Source organism: Pristis pectinata, chromosome 39, assembly GCF_009764475.1.
Source record: "Pristis pectinata isolate sPriPec2 chromosome 39, sPriPec2.1.pri, whole genome shotgun sequence".
NCBI lineage: Eukaryota > Metazoa > Chordata > Chondrichthyes > Rhinopristiformes > Pristidae > Pristis > Pristis pectinata.
Window position 1 is genome coordinate 146198 of NC_067442.1, and position 21519 is coordinate 167716.

At 57.1% G+C, this 21519-nt stretch overlaps 1 protein-coding gene across 4 annotated transcripts in view; it reads right to left on the reverse strand.

The window, feature by feature from the left end:
- LOC127587282 (E3 ubiquitin-protein ligase CBL-like) overlaps positions 1 to 21239 on the reverse strand; it is a 38866-nt gene extending 17627 nt beyond the window's left edge. For 3 of the 4 annotated variants that reach the window (XM_052045577.1, XM_052045576.1, XM_052045575.1), the window contains exons 1-8: positions 20852 to 21239; positions 5302 to 5448; positions 4392 to 4548; positions 3343 to 3464; positions 1937 to 2074; positions 1413 to 1500; positions 997 to 1128; positions 565 to 771 (exon numbers count right to left, since the gene is read on the reverse strand). In XM_052045577.1, coding sequence (XP_051901537.1) covers positions 565 to 771; positions 997 to 1128; positions 1413 to 1500; positions 1937 to 2074; positions 3343 to 3464; positions 4392 to 4548; positions 5302 to 5448; positions 20852 to 21186 — 1326 coding nt within the window. In that variant the 5' untranslated portion in view covers positions 21187 to 21239. The remainder of the gene's footprint in view (positions 1 to 564; positions 772 to 996; positions 1129 to 1412; positions 1501 to 1936; positions 2075 to 3342; positions 3465 to 4391; positions 4549 to 5301; positions 5449 to 20851) is intronic. The other variant, XM_052045578.1, reaches the window with a different exon arrangement.
- Positions 21240 to 21519: the final 280 nt, after the last annotated feature.

A 21519-nucleotide genomic window follows, 5' to 3' on the forward strand; every position in this document is an offset into this window, starting at 1 on the left:
AACCCCACATCACCCATCTTCTCCCCCTCCTTGTCCCACCTGCCCACCCACCACATATAGGTCACCCACAGGCTCCCCCACCCTCCCCATCTGGTTCTGGTTCCTTCCACCCCCCCCACCCTTTCGTGGTTCCCCCTCACCCCTCCTCTCGTGGTTCCCTCTCCCCCCCACCCCCCCCCCCGTTGTCGTTCCACCTCCTCTCGTTTCCCCTTTCCCTCTCCTCGTGTTTCCCGCACCCCCTCCCCTTGTGGTTCCCCCTCTACCTCCCCTCCTCTCGTGATTCCCTCTCCCCCTCCCCTCGTAGTTCTCCCTCACCCTTCCCTCATGGTTCCCACGAGGACTTTAACCCCCAGCATTGACAGGGAGTGCCCTGGTGTGAGGGGTATGGATGGGGAGCAACAGGTGCCCACAGGTGAGGCTCTGAGCCAACAGGTAGATGGAGGAACCGCAGGTGGGCTCAGGTGGTCCAACAGATACACCTCCCCTCGTGTTTCCCCCTCACCCTCCCCCCTCCCGTCATGGGGTGGTCCGATAGATACCCTTCCCTCCCCACCCCGATCTCACCTGGTGCAGAGAGGCCAGCTGATCCACTAGGAGCCCTATGTCCTCAAAGTTGTCCTCCTCCTCCTCGTCCTCGGACTCTGCATCTGCCTCGAGGGCAGGGGCAGCGTGGTGGGGGCGAAGCTCTCGAGGGGCAAAAGGCTCCACCACCACTGGCTGTGTCCCCCGGATCTCACAGCGACAGAAGGGGCAGGTGTGGCCATCGGAGTGCTGGTGGGGCAGAGCACAGGGTGAGGGGTGGGAGGGGGAAGGCAGAGGGAGGGGGAGAGCGGTGGGGAGAGGGATGAGGAGGAAAGGGGAGGGAGGGATAAACCTTCTGCTCCCTCCTCCCCCACCCACACCCCAAGCGCATCGACCGTCCCTTACACCCACCCTACCCCTCCCCTCTCCCCCTCTCAATCCTCACTCCCTGCACCCACCCCCGACCCTACGTACCAGCCAGGCGGACAGACAGGAGTCACAGATGAGGTGACCACAGGGCTCCATCTTCATGTTCTTGTTGTTCTCGGTACAGATCTTACACATCTGAAAACTGGATCCCATCTCGCAGTACAGCTGGTACTGTTCCTGGGGGGAGAGTCCAACCGTCACCCCAGGTACTGTCCCTGTGACCCCCTCCGGCCACCACACCCCTCCCTGTCTCTGACCCCCTCCGGCCCCTACACCCCACCCCGTCTGTGATCCCCCTCCGGCCCCTACACCCCTCCCTGTCCCTGTGACCCCGTCCAGCCCCCACACCCCTCCCTGTCTGTGACCACCCTCCGGCCCCTACACTCCTCCCCGTCCCTGTGACCCCATCCAGCCCCCACACCCCTCCTCGTCTGTGACCCCACTAGCTCCTGCCCCCTCACCTGTGACACCTGGATATGATCCTGTTGAGAAGTCTCACAGAGCGCCGTCAGATCCGGATTGAAATCCCTCCCATCGGGGTAGAGGTAACTAGTGGATGGAGCAAAGGGCGAGGGTCAGTCATGGGCAGCAGGTCAGTCGTAGGCAGCGGGTCAGTCAGGGTCAGCGGATCAGAGCCCTCCAGATGTGACCCCAGGAACATCCCCACTCCAGATGTGTGAAGCCTTTGGTACCCCCCTCCTTGTCCCCGTTACCTCCCCTCCCCTCGTTACCTCACTCTCCCCATTACCCCTCCCTCCCCACGCTGACCCGTTACCTCCCCTCCCCTCCCTTCACCCTCCTCTCCCTGTTATCTCTCCCTCCCCATTCCCCCCACACTCACAATCCCTCGCGGGCTCCCTCGGCCAGTGCCTCCCCCCCCCCCCCACACTCACAATCCCTCGCTCAGTGCCTCCCACCCCCCCGCACTCACAATCCCTCGCGGGCTCCCTTGGTCAGTGCCTCCCCACCCCCCCGCCACACTCACAATCCCTCGTGGGCTCCCTCGGTCAGTGCCTGGGACAGTGGCTTGTTGTGGGGAATGGTCTGCAGGATGCTGCCGTCCTCTGTCACGTACCCAATGGCCCACTGCCCCAGCTGGGTGCAGCTCAGCCGGAAAATGTAGCTGCGGAGAGAGAGGGAGGGAGGTCAGGGAGGGAGACAGAGCGGGGTGGTGGGGTGGGGGGGGGGGGAGACGGAGCAGGGGGTTGGGGAGATACGGAGCTGGGGGGCTGTCACGGAGTGGGGTGGGTGTCACGGAGCAAGGTGGGGGAGACGGAGGGAGGGTGTCACAGAGGGAGCGGGGAGTGGTGTCAGAGGTGGGTGACGGAGAGGGACGGGGTAGAGAGAGAGGGGTGGCTGTGAGGGAGGGGGAGGAGCAGGGGGAGGGGGTTGGCTGTGAGGGAGGGCGAAGAGGGGAGGGGGTAGAGAGGCGAAGCCAGGGGAGGGGAGGTTCGAAGTGTGCTTGTGGGGGGTGTCACTGTGAGACGGGGGACAAAGGTGGAGAGACCACATGGAGAGACCCTGTGTACAGAGACCAACAGACAGAGACAGAGACACATGGCATCGGCATGTTAACCCAGGACTTACTGGTCCCTAGCAATGCACCAGCGGTTAGTTCTCAGAACCATAAAACATTAACCAGCCTGTTTAACCTTGAACACCCTTAACACAAAAGTCAACATCACAACCCTGTAGGCGCTGTTGTTCACCATCAATAGATCCCACTGAGTAGAATGATCAATGCTGGGTTGTTGACTATCCTCACACAGTCCCCGTGACACGAGATTCTGCCAAAGTATCCTGGGATTTGTGTTTCCCTGACTGTAAGCAACCAGCTTCCATTCCAGGATGTGGCCTCCTGGTTACATGAGTACCAGCATGATCACTGTCATGGACTACTGGTTATTATCAACCAGTAACTAGTTACTAGGGGTTAACAATACTGCCATGTGACCTTTATTTAGCGTTGCCTTGTGCTGTCACATCAAGAGGGGCTGCAGAAGGAGCGAGAGATGGGGAGAGAGTGGGGGTCCTACAGGAGGGGATAGGTGGGGGGTGAAGGGAGGGTGAGCGTGAGGTTGAAGGGGAGGGTGGAGGGTGAGGTGTGGGGAGGGGGAGGGGGAAGGTGGGAAAGAGGGAGGGTGAGGGTGAGGGGAAGGCGAGGGCGAAGGGGAGGGCGGGGAGTGAGGGAGAAGGCGAGGGGGAGGGTTGATCAGACCCTGGACCGTTTGTTGGTCTCAGCACCCTCCCCCACTCAGACCCTGAGCATCCCCCATATCGTGGCACCTCCCCCCACCCCAACAACCCTGTCGCCTCTCTCCCTCCCAGTCTCCCCGAAGGTGGGTGGGGGCCCCATTTCCAGAAGGTTCCCTGCCGAGCGTCAGCACTCACCTGCCAGGTTTGTGGGTGAACCCCTGGAGTCGGGACTTGACTTCGTCGTAGGTGAGGAAGGCCATGTAGCCAGGGTGTGTGACCGCAAGGCTATTCCAGTTCCTCAGGAGGGAGGGCCATGGCTGGGAGAGAAGGGGGGGTGGGGTGAGGGACCTGGAGACACCCCACCCCCTCCAACCCTCCCCCACCCACTCCCCTCCCTTCTCCAACCCTCCCCCTCCCCACCCCCACCCTCACCCACTCCCCACCCTCACCCACTCCCCTCCCCCCCCCCACCCTCACCCACTCCCCCACCCTCCATCTCCCGGTTCCAGTTCATCAGCAGGGAGGGCCACAGCTGGGGGGGGGGGGGGGGGAAGGTGGGGGGGAGACGGTGAGGGACCTGGATACAACCGTTCCCTCCCTATTGCCATTGGTCCCTCTCCACACCCCATCTCCCTCCCTCACTGTCCCTCCCCCCTCCTCCTCCCTCCTCGTCACTTCCCCTCATCACCTCCTCCCTCCTCCCCTCCTCTCTGCCCCCTCCCTCCTCATCACCACCCCCCACCCCGGATGCAATCCCAACCGCCGCTGTCTGTGTGGAGTTTGCACGTTCTCTCTGTGACATCTCACCCTCCCCCCCCCCCCCCCCACCGCCCGGGGGCTCTGATTCCCTCCCACATCCTGGGGTCGGTGGGTGAATCAGCCCCCAGTGTGTGGTTTCCATACGGGGGCAGTACCTGAGTTGGGGCAGTGGGGGAAGGGGTGGGGGAGTGATAGGTGGGTCCAGTGTTTGTGGTGGGGGGGGGGGGTGGTGGCAGGGCAGGGTGAGGAGGGGTGCATCTGGGGGGGGGGGTGCAGGTGGGGAGGACGAAGGAGGGTCCAGTGTTTGGGGGAGGGGGGGTTCTGTCTACCTGGAAGAGGCAGGTGAGGATGTCAGAGGGGAGAGGGGTGTGTGTGGGGGGTTGTGGGGGCTGGAGGTGGGTCCAGTGTTGGTGGTGGGGGGGCTGAGGGGGGAAGGAAAGGGGGGGGTTCAGTGTTGGCAGGGGGGGAGGGGGGTGTCTGTCTACCTGGAAGAGGCGGGTGAAGATGTCGAACTCGAAGACTGAGATGTGATCGTTACAGGTGAGGTCGATGGTGGAGCGCAGAGCCATGGACTCCATCCCACTCCCGAACGGGTGCACACGGTACAGGTGGTCCCGGAAATCTGCCCACGGCACAATGCTCCTGCAGGGAGGGGGTGTTGGGGGGAGGGGGGAGGGTGACGAGGGATAGGGGTTGGGGAAAGCAGGAACAGGAAGGAGGAAGGTCAGGGTGGGAGAGGGATGGGGAGACGTGGGCGCGAGAAGGGAGGGGAGGAGGGATTAGTGGTGAGAACGTCGCTCTACATCCACACCTCACCAACTGATGTCACCGTGGTCACATCATCAAATCTGATGTTCACTGTGCCTGCCCCATGACAGGGGGAGGGGGAGGGGACGTTGTTGGGGGAGTGTGTGGGCATGCACAATGGGACGGTGTCGGGGGACTGTGCGTGCGACAGGACAGTGTTGGGGAAATATGTGCATGACAGGACGATGTTGTTGGACTGTGGGCGCGGCGGGACGGCATTGGGGGACGGTGCTGAGGGACTGTGCGCGGGGCGGGGCGGTGTCGGGGGACTGTGTGTGGGGTGGGGCGGTGTCGGGGGACCGTGCGCGGGGCAGTGTCGGGGGACCGTGCGCGGGGCGGGGCGGTGTCGGGGGACCGTGCTGAGGGACCGTGCGCGGGGCGGGGCTGGGGGACCGTGCGCGGGGCAGTGTCGGGGGACCGTGCGCGGGGCGGGGCGGTGTCGGGGGATCATGCGGGGGGCGGTGTCGGGGGACCGTGCGCGGGGCGGGGCAGTGTCGGGGGACCGTGCTGAGGGACCGTGCGCGGGGCGGGGCGGTGTTGGGGGACTGTGTGCGGAGCGGGACAGTGACCTGCATGGACTGAACTCACTCATTGCCAAATGACTTCCTCCAGAACTCAGCCGCGTCGGCCTTGGTGACAGTGTAGGTGTCCCCCTGGTACTGACCCTCCGGGAAGATCGCGCGCAGCTCTGACAGGATGTGGCTGAGGATCAGCGAGAGCTTGGTCAGGTTCCGCCTGCAAGGAAGGAGAGAGGGTCACCAGGCCGAAATTGGGAACCCCCAAGCGCCAGCACAGCAAAATCCCAGAGACAGCTGGCCGATAGGAGGGAGTGCCGCACTTTGGGAGGGGCAGTGAGGAAGGAGGGATCGTGAGGAGGGCATCCTGGCATTCACCAGCATCCTGGTGAACCTCTTCTGCACCCTCTCCAAAGCCTCTACACCCTTCCTGTAGCAGGGCAACCAGAACTGCACACAACACTCCCAGTGCAGCCTAACCGAAGTTTTACACAGCTGCAACGTGACTTCCTGACTCTTGTACTCGACGCCCTGACTGATAAAGGCAAGCGTGCTGTACGCCTTCCTCACCACCTTGTACACCCACTTTCGGGGAGCTGTGGAATGCTCCCCTGTACATTAGTGCTCCCAAGGGTCCTGCCATTTACTGGACACTTTCCTGTTTGGATTAAACTCCATCTGTCACTGCTCTGCGGACATCTCCGACTGGTCTCTCTCTTGCTGAATCCTTCGACAACCTTCCCCACAACTCCAGCAACGTTAGGCCAGTCAGGAGACATTGCCCACCTCTGTCCCAGCTTGGTACTAATCTCTGGGACAAGTGCCTTCCAGCTCCGGTGTCCAAAGCACACAAGATGTCAGGAATACTGGGTACCCAGAGCCACTCAGCAGCTGATCCAATCTCCGGATCCCGGGCCCGAGGATGGACGTGTCCATCAGGCAGGTCGTCAAACCTTCCAGCATCATCTGGTTCTCCTGCGTGGTCCACCTTCCAACTGCTGCTCTTCCTCAGCCCCTGACACACCGATAGACCTGAGGCTTCTCCTCTGCCCCCACCGTTCTCCAGAGCAGCTAGTCCCAAACATTCCCAACCCTCCAAGAGAAGAAATTCCTCCTCATCTCTGTCCAAATCTGGTGACTCCTTACTCCCCAGTTTATTCCCCACACCACTCCTTCCGCTGAACTCCAGTGTGTGACGTGTCCAACCTCTCCTGCCCACAGCTGGTGACCTGTCTGATCGACCCTGACCACAGTGACCAGCCCAACCTCTCCTGCCCACAGCTGGTCTGTCCCATCCATCCTGACCACAGTGACCAGTCCAACCTCTCCTGCCTACAGCAGGTCTGTCCCATCCATCCTGACCACAGTGACCAGTCCAATTCTGACTATAGTGGAATCAGAATTGGTTTGTTATTGTCACATGTACTGAGATAACAGTGTCTGCGTGCCACCCAAACAGATCATTCCATCCCTAAAGTACATCGAGGTAGTGAAAAGGAAAACAGAATGCTGAATGTATTGTACTGCTACAGAGAGAGTGCAGTGCAGCAGACAATAAGGTACAAGGGCCACAACGAGGTAGATTGGGAGATCAAGAGTTTATCTTTTAGCATACAAGAGGCTCGGTCAGAAGTCTGATAACAGCAGGATACAAGCTGTCCTTGAACCTGGTGGTACGTGCTTTTAAGCTTTTGTATCTTCTGGGGGGGTGGGGGGGTGAAGGTATTGGTGGGAGAGAAGAGAGAATGTCTGAGCTGGGTGGGGTCTTTGATTATGTCGGCTGCTTTACCGAGGCAGCTGGAAGTGTAGATGTAGTCAGCAGAGGGGAGGCTAGTTTCCATGATGTGCTGAGCTGTGTCCACAACTCTCAGCAGTTTCTTATGGTCACGGGCAGAGCAGTTGCAGTACCAAGCCCTGATGCATTCAGATAAGACGTTTTCTATGGTGCATTTGTAAAAATTGGTGAGGGTCAGCGAGGATATGTTGAACTTCCTTAGCCTTCTGAGGAAGTAGAGGTGCAGGTGAGCTTTCTGGGCCATGGTATCTACGTGGTTGGACTACGACAAATAGATGATCATCCCCTAACCTTGTAACTATGACCCCTCACTCGAGGCACTCCCACTGAGGGAAACATCTCCACGTCTCCCCTGTCCTGTCCCCTCAGAGCCTGCTCTTGTTTTTGACATTCGTACTCGAGGTCCTAGGTCCCTCTGTCCTTCACTTATTTCCAGTGTCTCTCCATTTGGAGAAAGGTCCACCTCCAGACAGGCAGAGAGTAGTGGACACAGCCTAGTCCATCAGGAGCACATCCAGCCTAGTCCATCAGGAGCATCTACAGGAGGCGCTGCCTCAAGAAGGTAACATCCATCATCAAAGACTTCCCCCCACCATCCGGGCCGTGCCATCTTCTCGCAGCTCCCATCGGGCAGGAAGTACAGAAGCCTGAAGGCCCCGCACCCCCAGGTTCAGGAACAGCGACCATTCCGTTCTTGAACCGACTGGCACAACCCACACCCTCCCTCAGTGAAGGAACACAACAGACCACCTCCTGCACCACCAGGGACCTGTCTCCGATTGTGTTTGTTTTTCCTACTAATGTCTTATATCTGCATAGTTTTTTTGCTCTCTCTCTCTCGTCATGGCCTTGTACAATTTATGTTGCGTGTGCTGTGTGATGCAGCTGCAAGCTTTCCGTCGTGCCTGTACCTCCCCACGCCTGTGCACGCAATAAACTGCACCCGATTCCTCTTACTCAAGTTCAGCTCCCCACATTCACCAAGTCTCCACCCACTGACCTGTCCACATCCTACCCTTTCTCCCACCTAGTTCTGTATCATCGGTCACCATGGAAACCTTGCATGGTGACCAATCCCCTTCCCCGCGAACCTCCACCCCACTTCCCATCCCTTCCCTCCAATCCCCACCCCACTTCCCTTCCAATCCCCACCCCTCTCTCAACCCCCACCCCCTTCCTCCCAACCCCCTTCCTTCCTCCCTCCCCCAAACCCCACCCCTCTTCCGCTCCCTCCCCTTCCCCTCCGTCCCCCACCGCTCCCTCCCCAACCCTCTTCCCCTCCCTCCCCCACACCCCCACCACTTCCCCTCCCTCCCCATCCCTCTTCCCCTCCCTCCCCCACACCCCCACCACTTCCCCTCCCTCCCCCAAACCCCACCCTTCCTCCCCAACCCACCTCCCCACCCCACCCCACCTCCCCACCCCACCTCCCCACCCCACCCCACCTCAGGAGGAACACACACAGGATGCTGGAGGAACTCAGCAGGTCAGGCAGCATCCATGGAGGGAAATAAACAGTCGACGTTTTGGGTCGAGACCCTTCATCAGGACCGGAAAGGAAGAGGGCAGAAGCCAGAATAAGAAGGTGGGGGGAGGGGGAGGAGGACACACTGACAGGGGACAGGTGAGTTCAGGAGACAGGTGAGGGGGGGAGGTAGGCAGGTGAGGGGGGGGGGGGAAGATGTATTAAGCTGAGAACTGACAGGTAGAAGAGGCAAAGGGCTGAAGGAGAAGGAATCCGGTAGGAGAGGGCAGTGGACCATGGATAAACGATGGGGGAGGGGAGGAGGGGGGAGAGTCCTGGCAGACGAGGGAGAGACTTGCAGAAGAGTTGGCCAGGGGAGGCCTCACAGACGGTCACCTGACGAGGAAACTGTGCTGAGAGGAGATGAGACTTGACCTGCAGGAACAAGGTGAACGAACTGGTTCTACACTTCCCCTGGGGCCATGGGTGGAGCTGTCTGCTGCATTCATCCAACCAGAGCAGGGGCTGGAGAGGCTCCAGTAACCACTGCACTGGTTTCTGCTCCAGCAAGCACAGCTTCAGGCAAGGATCCAACTTCTTCAGCTCCTGATTAGACAAACCTCTCTTGCCGGAAACTCGTCCAGAAAATCTCTCCTGCACTGCCCCAGTGACAGTTTGTCCTATGTTAAGTACCTGACCACCCTCTGGGTGAAAAAGTTGCCCCTCAGGTTCCTATTAAATCCCTCCCCTTCACCCTAAACCTGTGCCCTCTAGTTCTCAATTCCCCAACCCTGGGAAACAGACTGTGTGCATTCACCCTATCGATGCCCCACCTGTTTGTACACACATCTGCTGTACCCCACCACCTGGGACATTCTCTCTTCTCTCCTCTTCCATCGGGTAGAAGATACAGGAGCCTGAGGGCATGGACCACCAGACTTAAGGACAGCTTCTACCCCACTGTGATAAGACTATTGAACAGTTCCCTTATACAATGAGATGGACTCTGACTTCACGATCTACCTTGTTGTGACCTTGCACCTTATTGCACTGCACTTTCTCTGTAGCTGTGACACTTTACTCTGTACTGTTACTGTTTTTACCTGTACTACATCAATGCACTGTACTGACTCAATGTATGTGCACTGTGTAATGAATTGACCTGTACAATCGGTTTGTAAGACAAGCTTTTCACTGTACCTTGGTACAAGTGACAATAATAAACCAATACCAATACCTCCTGCTGGTGGTCAATAAGCCTGTACTATACAATCAACCAAACAACCACATTACACTGCTCCACATGTAGCGCCCCATCTGCAGAACATTCTGGGATATCCTTCATTATGGCAGGAATGGATTCCTTAACCAACAATGCAATATCACCATTACATCTCCTCCCATCCCTCCCTCTTTCACCCCAGACGATTCAATAACCTGGAATGTTGAGTTGCCAGTTCTGCCCTTTCCCAAATATCACAACAATATCCGGTTGTTGATCAACACACTTATGTTCCTGGGATGGTGTAGAGGGAGCTTCACTCTGTGTCTGACGCCGGGAGTGTGTAACGGGACAGTGTGGAGGGAGCTTCACTCTGTCTTCAGCAAGGCTTTTGACGAGGTCCTGCATGGAGGATTGGTGCAGAAAGTTAGGGAACGTGGGATTCAAGGTGTTTTGCATTGGAGACAGGAGGCAGAGGGTTGTTTGTCTGATGGGAGGTCTGTAACGGGTGGTGTACCAGAGCAATCAGTGCTGGGACCACTGCTGTTGGTCATTTACGTGACATGGATGAGTATGTCTGTGGTCTGATCAGTAACTTTACTGACACCACGGAGATTGGTGGTTGCAAATAGTGACGATGGTTGTCTAAGGAGACAGAGGGACACAGATCAGCTGGAAATATTGTCCAGGGCGGTGGCACATGGAGTTTAATCCAGACAAGTGTGAAGTTGTGATGTCACGTTGCAGCTGTACAAGTCATCTGTCAGGCCACACTTGGGACACTGTGTGCACCATGGTCCCGGCAGGAGGTAGTACTGCCAGAGTGACTGCCGAGGAGATTCATGGGGATGTTCCCGGGACTGGGCTCTTGATTTGTAAGGAGAGACTGGACAGGCCAGGACTGTTTTCCCTGGAGTGAAGATGACTGAGGGGCGACTTTATACAGGTTTATAAACCATGAGGGGTGTAGATAGGGTGAAGGGTCACAGTCTTTTCCCCCCAGGGTCGGGGAGTCTAAAACTGGAGGGCACAGGTTTAAGGTGAGAGGGGAACTGAGGGGCAAGTTCTTCACCCAGAGGGTGGTCCATACATGGAACGAGCTGCCAGAGGAAGTGGGCGAGGCAGGAACATTAACAACGTTTAAAAGACACTTGGACAGGTCCATGGATGGGAAAGGTTTAGAGGGACATGGGCCAAACGTGGGCAAATGGAGTTAGTATAGGTGGACATTCTTGGTCAGCATGGACGTCAGGCCAAAGGGCCTGTTTCCATGCTGTGAGACCAAACACAGAGGCATCTAATTGTGTTATAGTCCTGGTCATACAGACTTCAATTTCCCAACATTCAGACAGGGACACGAACAGGCAGGGAATGGAGGGATACGGACGTGTAGGCAGATGGGATTAGTTTAAATTGGCGCCACGGTGGGCGGAGGCATAGTGGGACGAAGGGCCTGTCCTGTGGTGAACTGTCCTGACATTGTCTGGTTCTGCTTTAGTGGTGGGGGGGGGAAGAGGGTTGGGGGGAGGTGGTGTCAGGGTGGAATATTCACCCAGGAGAGTTTTTGAACCAGTGTGTCACTCACCCAACTAGAGAGGTACTGGAACTAACCTCAGGGAACGAGGTTAGTTGGAGGGTCACCAGGGGTAGCATAGTGACCACAACCAAGTAGTTTCAGCGACAAGGAATGCCCATGAATTAAGGTCCTGAATTGGGTGAGGGCCAACTGGAATTTCAGGAGAAAGGATTCAGCAGTGAGAGACTGGGGTCAGCTACCCCTGGAAAGGTCTGAACGGGAGATTGCTGGGGCCCTGAGGGAGATTCCTGAATCTTCACTGGCCACAGGTGAGGTGTCAGATGGACAGTGAATATGTCACCTCCAACGAGTGAAGATTAGCAGGCTGGTGAGTCTGGCGTCAGTGGTTGGGAGGTCATTGGGAAAATTCTCAGGGACACCATCAATCTGCACTTGGAAAAACATAGGTTAAACAAAGGTGGTCACGCGTTACGCTGGGGGAGATCCTGTGTAGTCACGCGTTACGCTGGGGGAGATCCTGTGTAGTCACACGTTGTGCTGGGGGAGATCCTGTGTAGTCACACGTTGTGCTGGGGGAGATCCTGTGTAGTCACACGTTGTGCTGGGGGAGATCCTGTGTAGTCACACGTTGTGCTGGGGGAGATCCTGTGTAGTCACACGTTGTGCTGGGGGAGATCCTGTGTAGTCACACGTTGTGCTGGGGGAGATCCTGTGTAGTCACACGTTGTGCTGGGGGAAGATCTGACCAATGATTGAGTTTTTCACAGCAGTAACAAAATGTGTGGATGAGGGCAGTGCGGTTGACGTGGTCTACACGGACTTCAGTAAGGTCTTCGACAAGGTCTCGTGTGGGAAACTGGCCCAAAAGGTCTGAGCTGGTGAGATTGAGGAAAACTGACAAACTGGATCCAAATCTGAGAGTGAGAGGAGACAGGGTGATGGTGGAGGATTGCTGTGTGACTGGGAACCTGTGGCAGTGGTGTACCACACGGATTGGGGCTGGCTCCCTCACCCTTTATTGTGTTACCTGCCGGAGGTGTGATTGGTGAGTTTACAGGTGACACAGAAATCTGTGATGGTGCGGAAGGAGGTTGTAAACAACGAGTTATTGATCAGCTGGTGAGTTGGGCAGAGCAGTGACAGGTGGAATTTAATCCAGATGAGTGTGACCTGATGCAATTTATGAGGTCAAACAAGGGTAGGGCTGACAGCAAGTGATTGAACCCTGGGGAGTGTCGAGGAACAGAGTGACCTCGGTGTACAGGTCCAGGGGTCCCTGACGGGGCAGCACAGGTGGGTGAGGTGGTGACAGTGGTGTACGGGATACATTAGCTTCGGCACAGAGTGCAAGAGCAGGGAGGTTATGGTGCAGTTTATAAACCATTGGTCAGACCACCGCTGGAGCACTGCGTACAGTTCTGGTCACCACACTGGGGGAGGGAGGTGACTGCACTGGGGAGGGTGCAGAGGGGATTTCCCAGGACGTTGGCTTGGACCAAGCGTTCTGGACATGAGGAGAGACCAGAGAGGCTAGGTCTGTTCTCCCTGGAGCGGAAGGGGGGGACCTGGTACAAAATTAGTCCTGAATGGATGCTGCCTGACCTGCTGAGTTCCTCCAGCATCATCGTGTTTTTGAACAAAATGATGGGGGACAGAGATTGGGCAGATAGTTGGAAACTTTTCCCCAAGGCAGAGGTGTTTCAGAGCAGAGGGCATGAGTTTAAGGGTGAGGGGTGCAGTGGGGATCTGAGGGGGAATTTAATCCCCATGCAGTGGGCCCATGGTGACTTCAAACCAGTGCCGTGAACACCTGATGAGGGAGCTCAGTCACCACAACCTTGGCCCACAACCCAGGCTACAGCACACCCCTGCCCGTGATCACAGGGAAGGAGAGGCCAGAGGATTGTCCACGTGGCCTCAAGCGTGGGTTGCAGAGATCGTGCAGAGAAAGCTCAGCGGGGAGGGGAGGTGGTATCTGGGGGAGGGGAGGAGGGCAGCAGCATCAGGCAGGCAGGTGGGTTCAGACAACACACAGAACATGAATGACACATCCACATCTCTGGGAGGAGGGAACCAGCGCTGAACAACAGCGATACAGTCCAGGCTTGACTGGAATCAAATGGTTCAGATCTGGAATGTGCTGCCAGAGGAAGTGGTGGAGTCAGGGACTGCCCCTATGATTAGGAGACATTTAAACACTTGAACAGGCAAAGGGATGGAGGGATACGGTCCTAATGTCGGCAAATGGAATTGGTGTAGACAGGGAAAGGACGGCAGGGCCAGAGTGGGCTTAAGTGACCGTTTCTGTGCTGGACAACTTGATGAATCCACAGCACAGGCAGCGAGAACATCTCAGCATTCTCCTCAGCTCAGAAACACAAACGGGCCAAGCACTGGGCCAAAAAAAGCTCCCTCAGGGGACCAGGCTTCACCCGAACCACAACACGATGACACAGAAGGGGAACCAAGAACAGAGGCTGATATCGTTGGGTGAAGGAGCAGTCGTCGTCGGAATGCGAGAGCTCAGCCAGCAGTAGCAACAACCCAAGGTAGTGACATGGGAAACCAAGCCTGCCTCTCACAACCCCGATCCCAATCTCAACTACAACCCCTTTCCCAACCACACCCCCACCCATAACTACAATGCCAATCCCAACCCCAACTACAACCCCATTCCCAACCTCAATACTAACTACAACCCCATTCCCAATCCCAACTACAACCCCAATCCCAACCTACCCCATTCCCAACCCCAATACCAATTACAAGCCTGATCCCAATACTAGCAACCCCATTCCCAAACCCAACCCTAACTACAAACCCATTCCCAATTCCAGCAGGATGACAGCAACAGAAACAACACCACAGACGAGGAAGCAATCAGCTTGTGACCACACTGAGAAGTGACTGACGTATGTGGGACCAACAGAGATGGTCACGGTCTGAGGAGCAAGTTCATACACAAACCAGAATAATGCATCCTTACATTACTACAGTTTTATCATCAAATGTTAGATGATTAAATTTAAAAATATATTTGACTGTTTCTTTTAAGTTTGAAAAATGGTCAGACAAAGAATGATGTTCAACACCGTCCCATCACATACTCCCGGGATCAGACACAGGGTGAAGCTCCCTCCACACCGTCCCATCACACACTCCCAGGGTCAGACACAGGGTGAATCATCCTCCGCACTGTCCTGTTACACAATCCCGGGGTCAGACATAGGGTGAATCATCCTCCGCACCGTCCCATCACACACTCCCAGGGTCAGACACAGGGTGAATCATCCTCCGCACTGTCCTGTCACACAATCCCGGGGTCAGACATAGGGTGAGTCATCCTCCGCACCGTCCCATCACACACTCCCAGGGTCAGGCACAGGGTGAAGCTCCCTCTGCACCATCCCATCACACATTGCCGGGGTCAGACACAGGGTGAAGCTCCCTCTGCACTGACCCATCACACACACCCGCCTGTGGCGTACCCCAAGGTAAGGGGACTGGACACAACCTCTGACCCAGCTTGCAGCTATCTCTGCACTCCCATCAGATCTCTCTCTCGCCAGAGGTCAAACCACCGGACTTAGGCTGTCGCACGCTCGACTTTACACCCACTGGTTGATACAGGAAGTCGGTTAAATTTAGCACAGTGGAACTCAGCTTAAATACTGTCCTTATGAGCAGACAGCAGCCCACAGCTCTGCACTGACCTGCAGCCTCCCGTTAGCCTGAGCTCAGGACTGTCACTCAGCCCATCGTCCTGTCCTAGCCCTGGGAACCAGCTCTCCACTCGTGCCCAACCTCCCTGAGGGTTCTACCACTCCACTCCTTCGGTCCCAGAACCCCTCAGCCCTGGGGAGATGCCCAGCTAAGCTTCACCTCCCAGATGGTGAAGGTGGCATTTGACACACTGGCCTTCCTCGGTCAGGGCACTGAGGACAGGAGTTGGGACAGGTTACAGGGACTGGCTCAGGTAGAAACCTTGGTCAGTATGGATGGGTTGGGCCGAAGGGCCTGTTTCCCTGCTGCATAACTCTTGAACTCCATCCAATCTCCACTTGACCCCTGACCCTCCCTGCGATTGGTCCAACAGCTCCAGGGTGTCCCTGGAATTCCCCAAATCCTCTCTGGACAGGACACGTTCCGAATGGAGCTGGACACAGTAGTCCAGGAGTTTACAAAGGTTTGGTGGAAGAGCTTGGCCCCCATCCCCCAACTAACACCTCCCCCTCTGGTTCCCCAGCCCAACTGTCTCTGCTCCTGCCCACACCCGGATTCCTGCCTCACTCCCCTCATCAGACTGCACCGAGCCCCTGCTCTGCAATAAACGTCCCCAGAAAGGCCACCAAACCTCTCCGCCAACGGTCAACAGCACGTCACCAAACCTCTCCACCAACGGTCAACAGCATGCCACCAAACCTCTCCACCATGGGTCAACGGCACGTCACCAAACCTCTCCGCCATTTGTCAATGGCAGGTCACCAAACCTCTCTGCCATTGGTCAATGGTACATCACCAAACTTCTCCGCCATTGGTCAATGGTACATCACCAAACTTCTCCGCCATTGGTCAATAGTACATCACCAAACTTCTCCGCCATTGGTCAATAGTACATCACCAAACTTCTCCGCCATTGGTCAACAGTACGTCACCAAACCCTTCTCCGTCAGTTGGTCCACTCCACTATCATCCTTCCCAAACCTCAAGGTACTCATTGGGTGAAGCTCGTGGTGGGATCTGAAGTCCCTGACTGGACAAGTGCTGGAGGAAGAAGCCCACCCCACAAGAACCTGGACGTGTTCCTGAAAGCCCATGTCCTGACCTGGAGCTGGGGAGTGGGAGGGACCTGGTCTACCCAGCCAGTACAGGTACACAGGGCAGAATGGCCTCAGGTGCTCAGACTTTCTCCTGGGTGGGACACACAGTGAGCACAGAATCCGGAGTCATGCAGCATGGAAATGGGCCCTTTGGCCCACTAGATCCATACTGACCCTTGGTGCCAGTGAGTCCCCTCTCTGTGTGACACGCTGACTGCCTGTGTTTACCACGTCTCCAAGTTCCCCTTTCTGGTGGTTGTGACGCCTCCCTCTCCCCAAAGGTAGCTGGGTAGGGGTTAACATGTTCAGCTGCCTCCACAGTAGAGTGAACCTCCCTGTCATCACAGCCTCCTCTTTCCTGTCCCAGCCACAGAACCGGTGTCCCAGTCATGGAACCGGCCCCCTCACCCCAACCTGTGGCCCTGAACATTGACACTGAGTCTCAGCTCGCCTCAGACATGCATCCCAACACCGTCCAAGCCTCACTGCACTCCCAACAGGACCCCACCCCTTCCCATTCACTCCCAATGGGACCCCACCCCTTCCCATTCACTCCCAGCAGGACCCCACCCCTTCCCATTCACTCCCAACGGGACCCCACCCCTCCCCATTCACTCCCAACGGGACCCCACCCCTCCCCATTCACTCCCAATGGGACCCCACCCCTCCCCATTCAATCCAGCTGTGCTCAACCACAAACAGCCCACCGCACTGGGCCAGTTCCTGTCCAAATGTGAGCCATTGCCAGGACAGTCCAAGCTCTGCACATTGCAATCCCAGGATTGTGCTTGGACGGAGTTCCCAGGACAACAAGGACACAGTATAAATTGGGCAGTCCCGGACAATACCTGGAGGGAGGGGGCGGAGGAGGGAGGGGAAAGGGAGAGAGAACCACTCCCACACCCATCCCTCCCTCCCTGGTGGGAGGGCAGGGATGGAGGGGTCGTGGGGGGAGGGGGAAGGGAGACACAAGAGGAGGCATGGGGGGGGGGGGGGGGGGGTGGGTGAGGAATCTCGACCTGTAACAAAGGCTGTCCACTTCCCTCCACAGACGCTGCCCAACCCAGAGTCTCTCCAGCTGTTACAGGAGGAACGAGCTGGGAAGAGGGAGGAATCGTTCACCACCACTTCCTCCACCGTCTCCACAGACAGGTTTGGCTGCTTTAACGACCGAGGCTCTCGGTGTCAGGTAGCAGGTTGACCAGGTTCTGCTCAGCAGACAGATCCGGAGGGCGAGATCACGTGGGATCCAGGTGAGCAAGTCAGCTGGATACAAAACTGGCTCAGTGGTGGAGAGTGGGTGTAGTGGAATGTTGCTGCTCACACTGGGGGCTGGTGACCAGCGGTGGGGCCCTTGCTGTCTGTCACCTACACTAACGATGTGGATGAGAACATGGGGGCACGGTGAGACCACACTCAGTGGTGTGGTGGACAATGAAGAAGGTTGTCCAAAGATCTGGATCACAACTTGGAAGCTGGACTAAGGAACGCTGTGGGATTTAAGTCGGACAAGTGTGGTGATGCAATGTGGAAAGTTAAACCAGAGCAGGATTTGCACGTAAACGGCAGGGTCCCGGGGAGTGTTGTAGAACAGACACACCCAGGGGTACAGGGGCATACATTGATAAATAAGAGGGCAGTGTTGTAGAACAGAGGGACCTTGGGGTACAGGTACATAGAGAGACTGGTAAATGACAGGGGAGTGTTGTAGAACAGAGGGACTTCGGGGTACAGGGACACAGTTCCCTGGGAGTGGGGTCACAGGGAGACAGGGTGGTGAAGAAGGTGTTCGGCATGCTGGCCTTCATCGGTCAGGGCACTGAGTACAGGAGTCGGGACGTCCCGTTACAGCTGTACAGGACGTCGGTGAGGCCGCACTTGAAGTGCTGCATGCAGGACAGTCACAGCACAGAGAGAGGCCACCCGGCCCATCGCCTGTATGCTGGCCCTCTACCAGAGGAACCCACCAGTTCCATTCTCCCCCACTCCCCAACCCTTTCCCCGCGGCCTTGAGAGTTCCTCCCCACCACACATCCATCCAGTTCTCCGTGGAGGACCACAGCAGAAGCTACCTCCACATCTTAGGGTACGGAAATAGGCCATTTGGCCCATCGCACCCATGCTGACCGTCCTACCCCTCCACACTAAACCCAGTGCTGGTCTGGAACCTGGAATGTGGACAGTGGATTCTGAGCTCCAATGGCACACATAAACCAGCCGTCCCCCCACGGACTCCGTCTGCACTTTCCGCTGCCTTGGGAGAGCAGTCGACAAAATCAAACACCCCCTCCCACCACATATGTTCTCCCTTCTCCCGTCAGGGAGAAGATTCAAAAGCCTGAGAACACACACCACCAGGCTCGAGGACAGCTCCTATCCCACTGTCATCAGACCCTTGAGTAGACCTCGTGTACGATGAAGATGGATCCTGACCTCACACCTTGCTGTTTGCCTGCACTGCACTTTCCCTGCAACTCTAACGCTACATTCTGCTGTTCACTTCCTTTAGTATGACCTCGATATACTTGTGTACAGAATGATCTGTGGTGGATGGCACGCAGATAAAGCTTTTCACTCTGTCTCAGTACATGTGACAATACCAAGCCAATTTCTATCATTACCCACCTCAGACCACCCAATTCCATTTCCCGTTATATCAGGGACCGCCACTGAGTGCAGACACACACACACTGTTTGAGAGGCACTGAGGCTGACACTTCAATAGGCAAGGGTTGGGAGGAATCGATCCTGATATTGGCTCATATGATTGGTGCAGATGAGCAGAATGTTCAGCAGGGACATGGTGAGATGCAGGGGTAATCTTCATGGTACATGGCTCTGTAGCTCTAACCCTCAACCCTAACCCCACTCCACCCTCTCCTCCCCACAGCGCCCACTGTCCTGATCCCTCACAGAATGGAGACAGGCCCTTCGGTCCAACCCATCGGTGCCGACCAAGTTCCCCAACTAAGCCAGTCCCATCTGCCCGTGTTTGACCCCATGTCCCTCTAAACCTTTCCCATCCATGGACCTGTCCAAGTGTCCTTTAAATGTGGTTAATGTACCTTCCTCACCCACTTCCTCTGGCAGCTCGTTCCACATACGGACCGCCCTCTGGGTAAATAAGTTGCCCCTCAGGTCCCCTATTAAATGAATGATAGAGAAATAGGGGGCTATGTGGGAGGGAAGGGTTAGATAGATCTTAGAACAGGATAAAATGTCGGCACAACATCGTGGGCTGAAAGGCCTGTACTGTGCTGTAATGTTCTATGTTCTAAATCTCTCCTCTTTAAACCTGTGCCCTCTAGTTCTCGATTCCCCAACCCTGGGGTAAAGACTGTGCGCATTCGCCCTGTCTGTGTCCCCGTGGTTTTATACAAGGACACCCCTCAGTCTCCTACACTCCAGTGAACACACGTCAGTCAATGTGCTCTCTGCCTCCCCTCTTGAAGGAAACAGTCCAGCCTCTGCAACTGCCTCTCATTCCAGACCTCCTCGTGTAAACCTTCACCTCACATCCTTCCTGTAACGAACACAATACACCAGACCAGACACAACCGCACCAAACACCTCGACCAGCTACCGTCCCCCAACTCCCTCCCTCCTGTGACCATCATTGCTGGGAACTGCGGTGGGAGCAGATGGTGGGGGTTTGGTTGGGGGGGGGGGGGGGAAGACCCGGCGAGAGGGAGCAGGAGGGGAGCTGGGTCCTCCCTCAGGGTGCAGATCGGGGACAGTATACCGGGGAGGTTCACCAGATCCACCCCTGTGATGGTGGAATGTCAGGGTAGGGTGGACAAACTTGCATTGTTGTCTCTGAAGCGGTGGAGGCTGAGGGGAGACCCGATAAAGGTTTATAAGATGGGAGACAGCCGGTATCTTTCTCCCCCAAAGGTTGAAATGTCTAATACCAGAGGACATGCATTTAAGGTGAGAGGGGTAAGTTCAAAGGGGATGTGTGAGGCAAGTTTTATTACAGAGAGTGATGGGTGCTTGGAATATGCTGCCAGGGGTGGGGGTGGAGGCAGATACGATAGAGGGGTTTAAGAGGCTGTTAGACAGACACAGGGATGTGCAGGGAACGGAGGGAGATGGACTGTGTGCAGGCAGAAGGGATGAATTTAATTCGGTGGCATTAGTTCAGCACAAACTTGATGGGCCAAAGGGCCTGTTTCCGTGCTGTACGGTTCTCTGGGAGTCAGGCGGAACTCTCTGGAGTTTGGGAGAATGAACGGAGATCTCACCAAAATGTAGGGAGCTGGGGGGGGGGGGGTGGAGTTTGGGGTGGGAGGATGTGGGGGGGACTGTGTGGTGTGGGGAGTCCAGGACCAGGGGTCCTATCACAGAATGAGGGGTCGGCCGTACAGGACAGAGATGGGGAGGGATCTCTTCACCCAGAGGGTTGGAGAATCTCAGGAATTCTCTCCCCCGGAAGGCTGTGTATCAGAGAGAGATTCCTGGACATTGTGGGACGGGGGCTTTAGTGCGGTGGGGGTGGGGAGAAGTGGGGCTGAGGGAGGAGATCAGCCGGGGGGGGGGGGGACAGGAGAGCAGGGACGAAGGGCTGAATGGCCTCCTCCTGTTGTTCAGAACGTCACACAAGGAGGTCTGCGGGTCCTACCCCAGGGGCGGTCAGTGGGGGTGGGAGTGTGAGGGGGGTGGGGGGTGGGGGCTGCGGGTGGGGTCAGTGGAGGTGGGTGGGGGTGGCGGTGTGGGGGGTTAGGGGGGTGGGGAGTGCTAGACGGGGAGGAGGTGCCGTGGGATCGTGCCGTGCCCGGACTCACCTTGCCTGCGAGCCCTCCTGGAACATCTGCTCCCCGGCATCAGAGAACAGGGCGCTGGTCTGCTTGCACTTGGCGGCCAGGTTGAGCAGGCAGCAGTTCAGGTGCCGGCGGCCCCGCTCCCGCTCCCGGTGCCGGGACCCCGCCAGCAGCCGCTCCAGGTGCGCGGCGGCGGCCGCCCCGATCTCGGGCAGGTAGGGCGGGCTGTTGCGGAGCCGCAGGCGGGGATGGTCGCAATTCCGCACTAGTCTCCGCAGCTGCCCCTGCACCTTCCGCACCTTCCGCCGCTCGGCCCGCACCCACTCCGGCTCCGCGGGCAACCTCCAGCCCGCAGACATACCGCTCACTCCATGCCCGTCGCAGCTCGGTGAGCCGGCGAGGGAGGGAGGGAGGGAGGGAGGGAGGGAGAGCGGTGACTCGCTCCGCTCATTGGCTCCGCTAAACCCCGCCCTCAGTGGGACATATACCGGCCATACACTCACGCACACTGTGTGCACACTCACACCCTCCCAAACACGGCGTGCACTCACGCACACTGTGTGCACACTCACACCCTCCCAAACACGGCGTGCACTCACGCATACTGTGCACACTCACACCCTCCCAAACACGGCGTGCACTCACGCATACTGTGCACACTCACACCCTCCCAAACACGGCGTGCACTCACG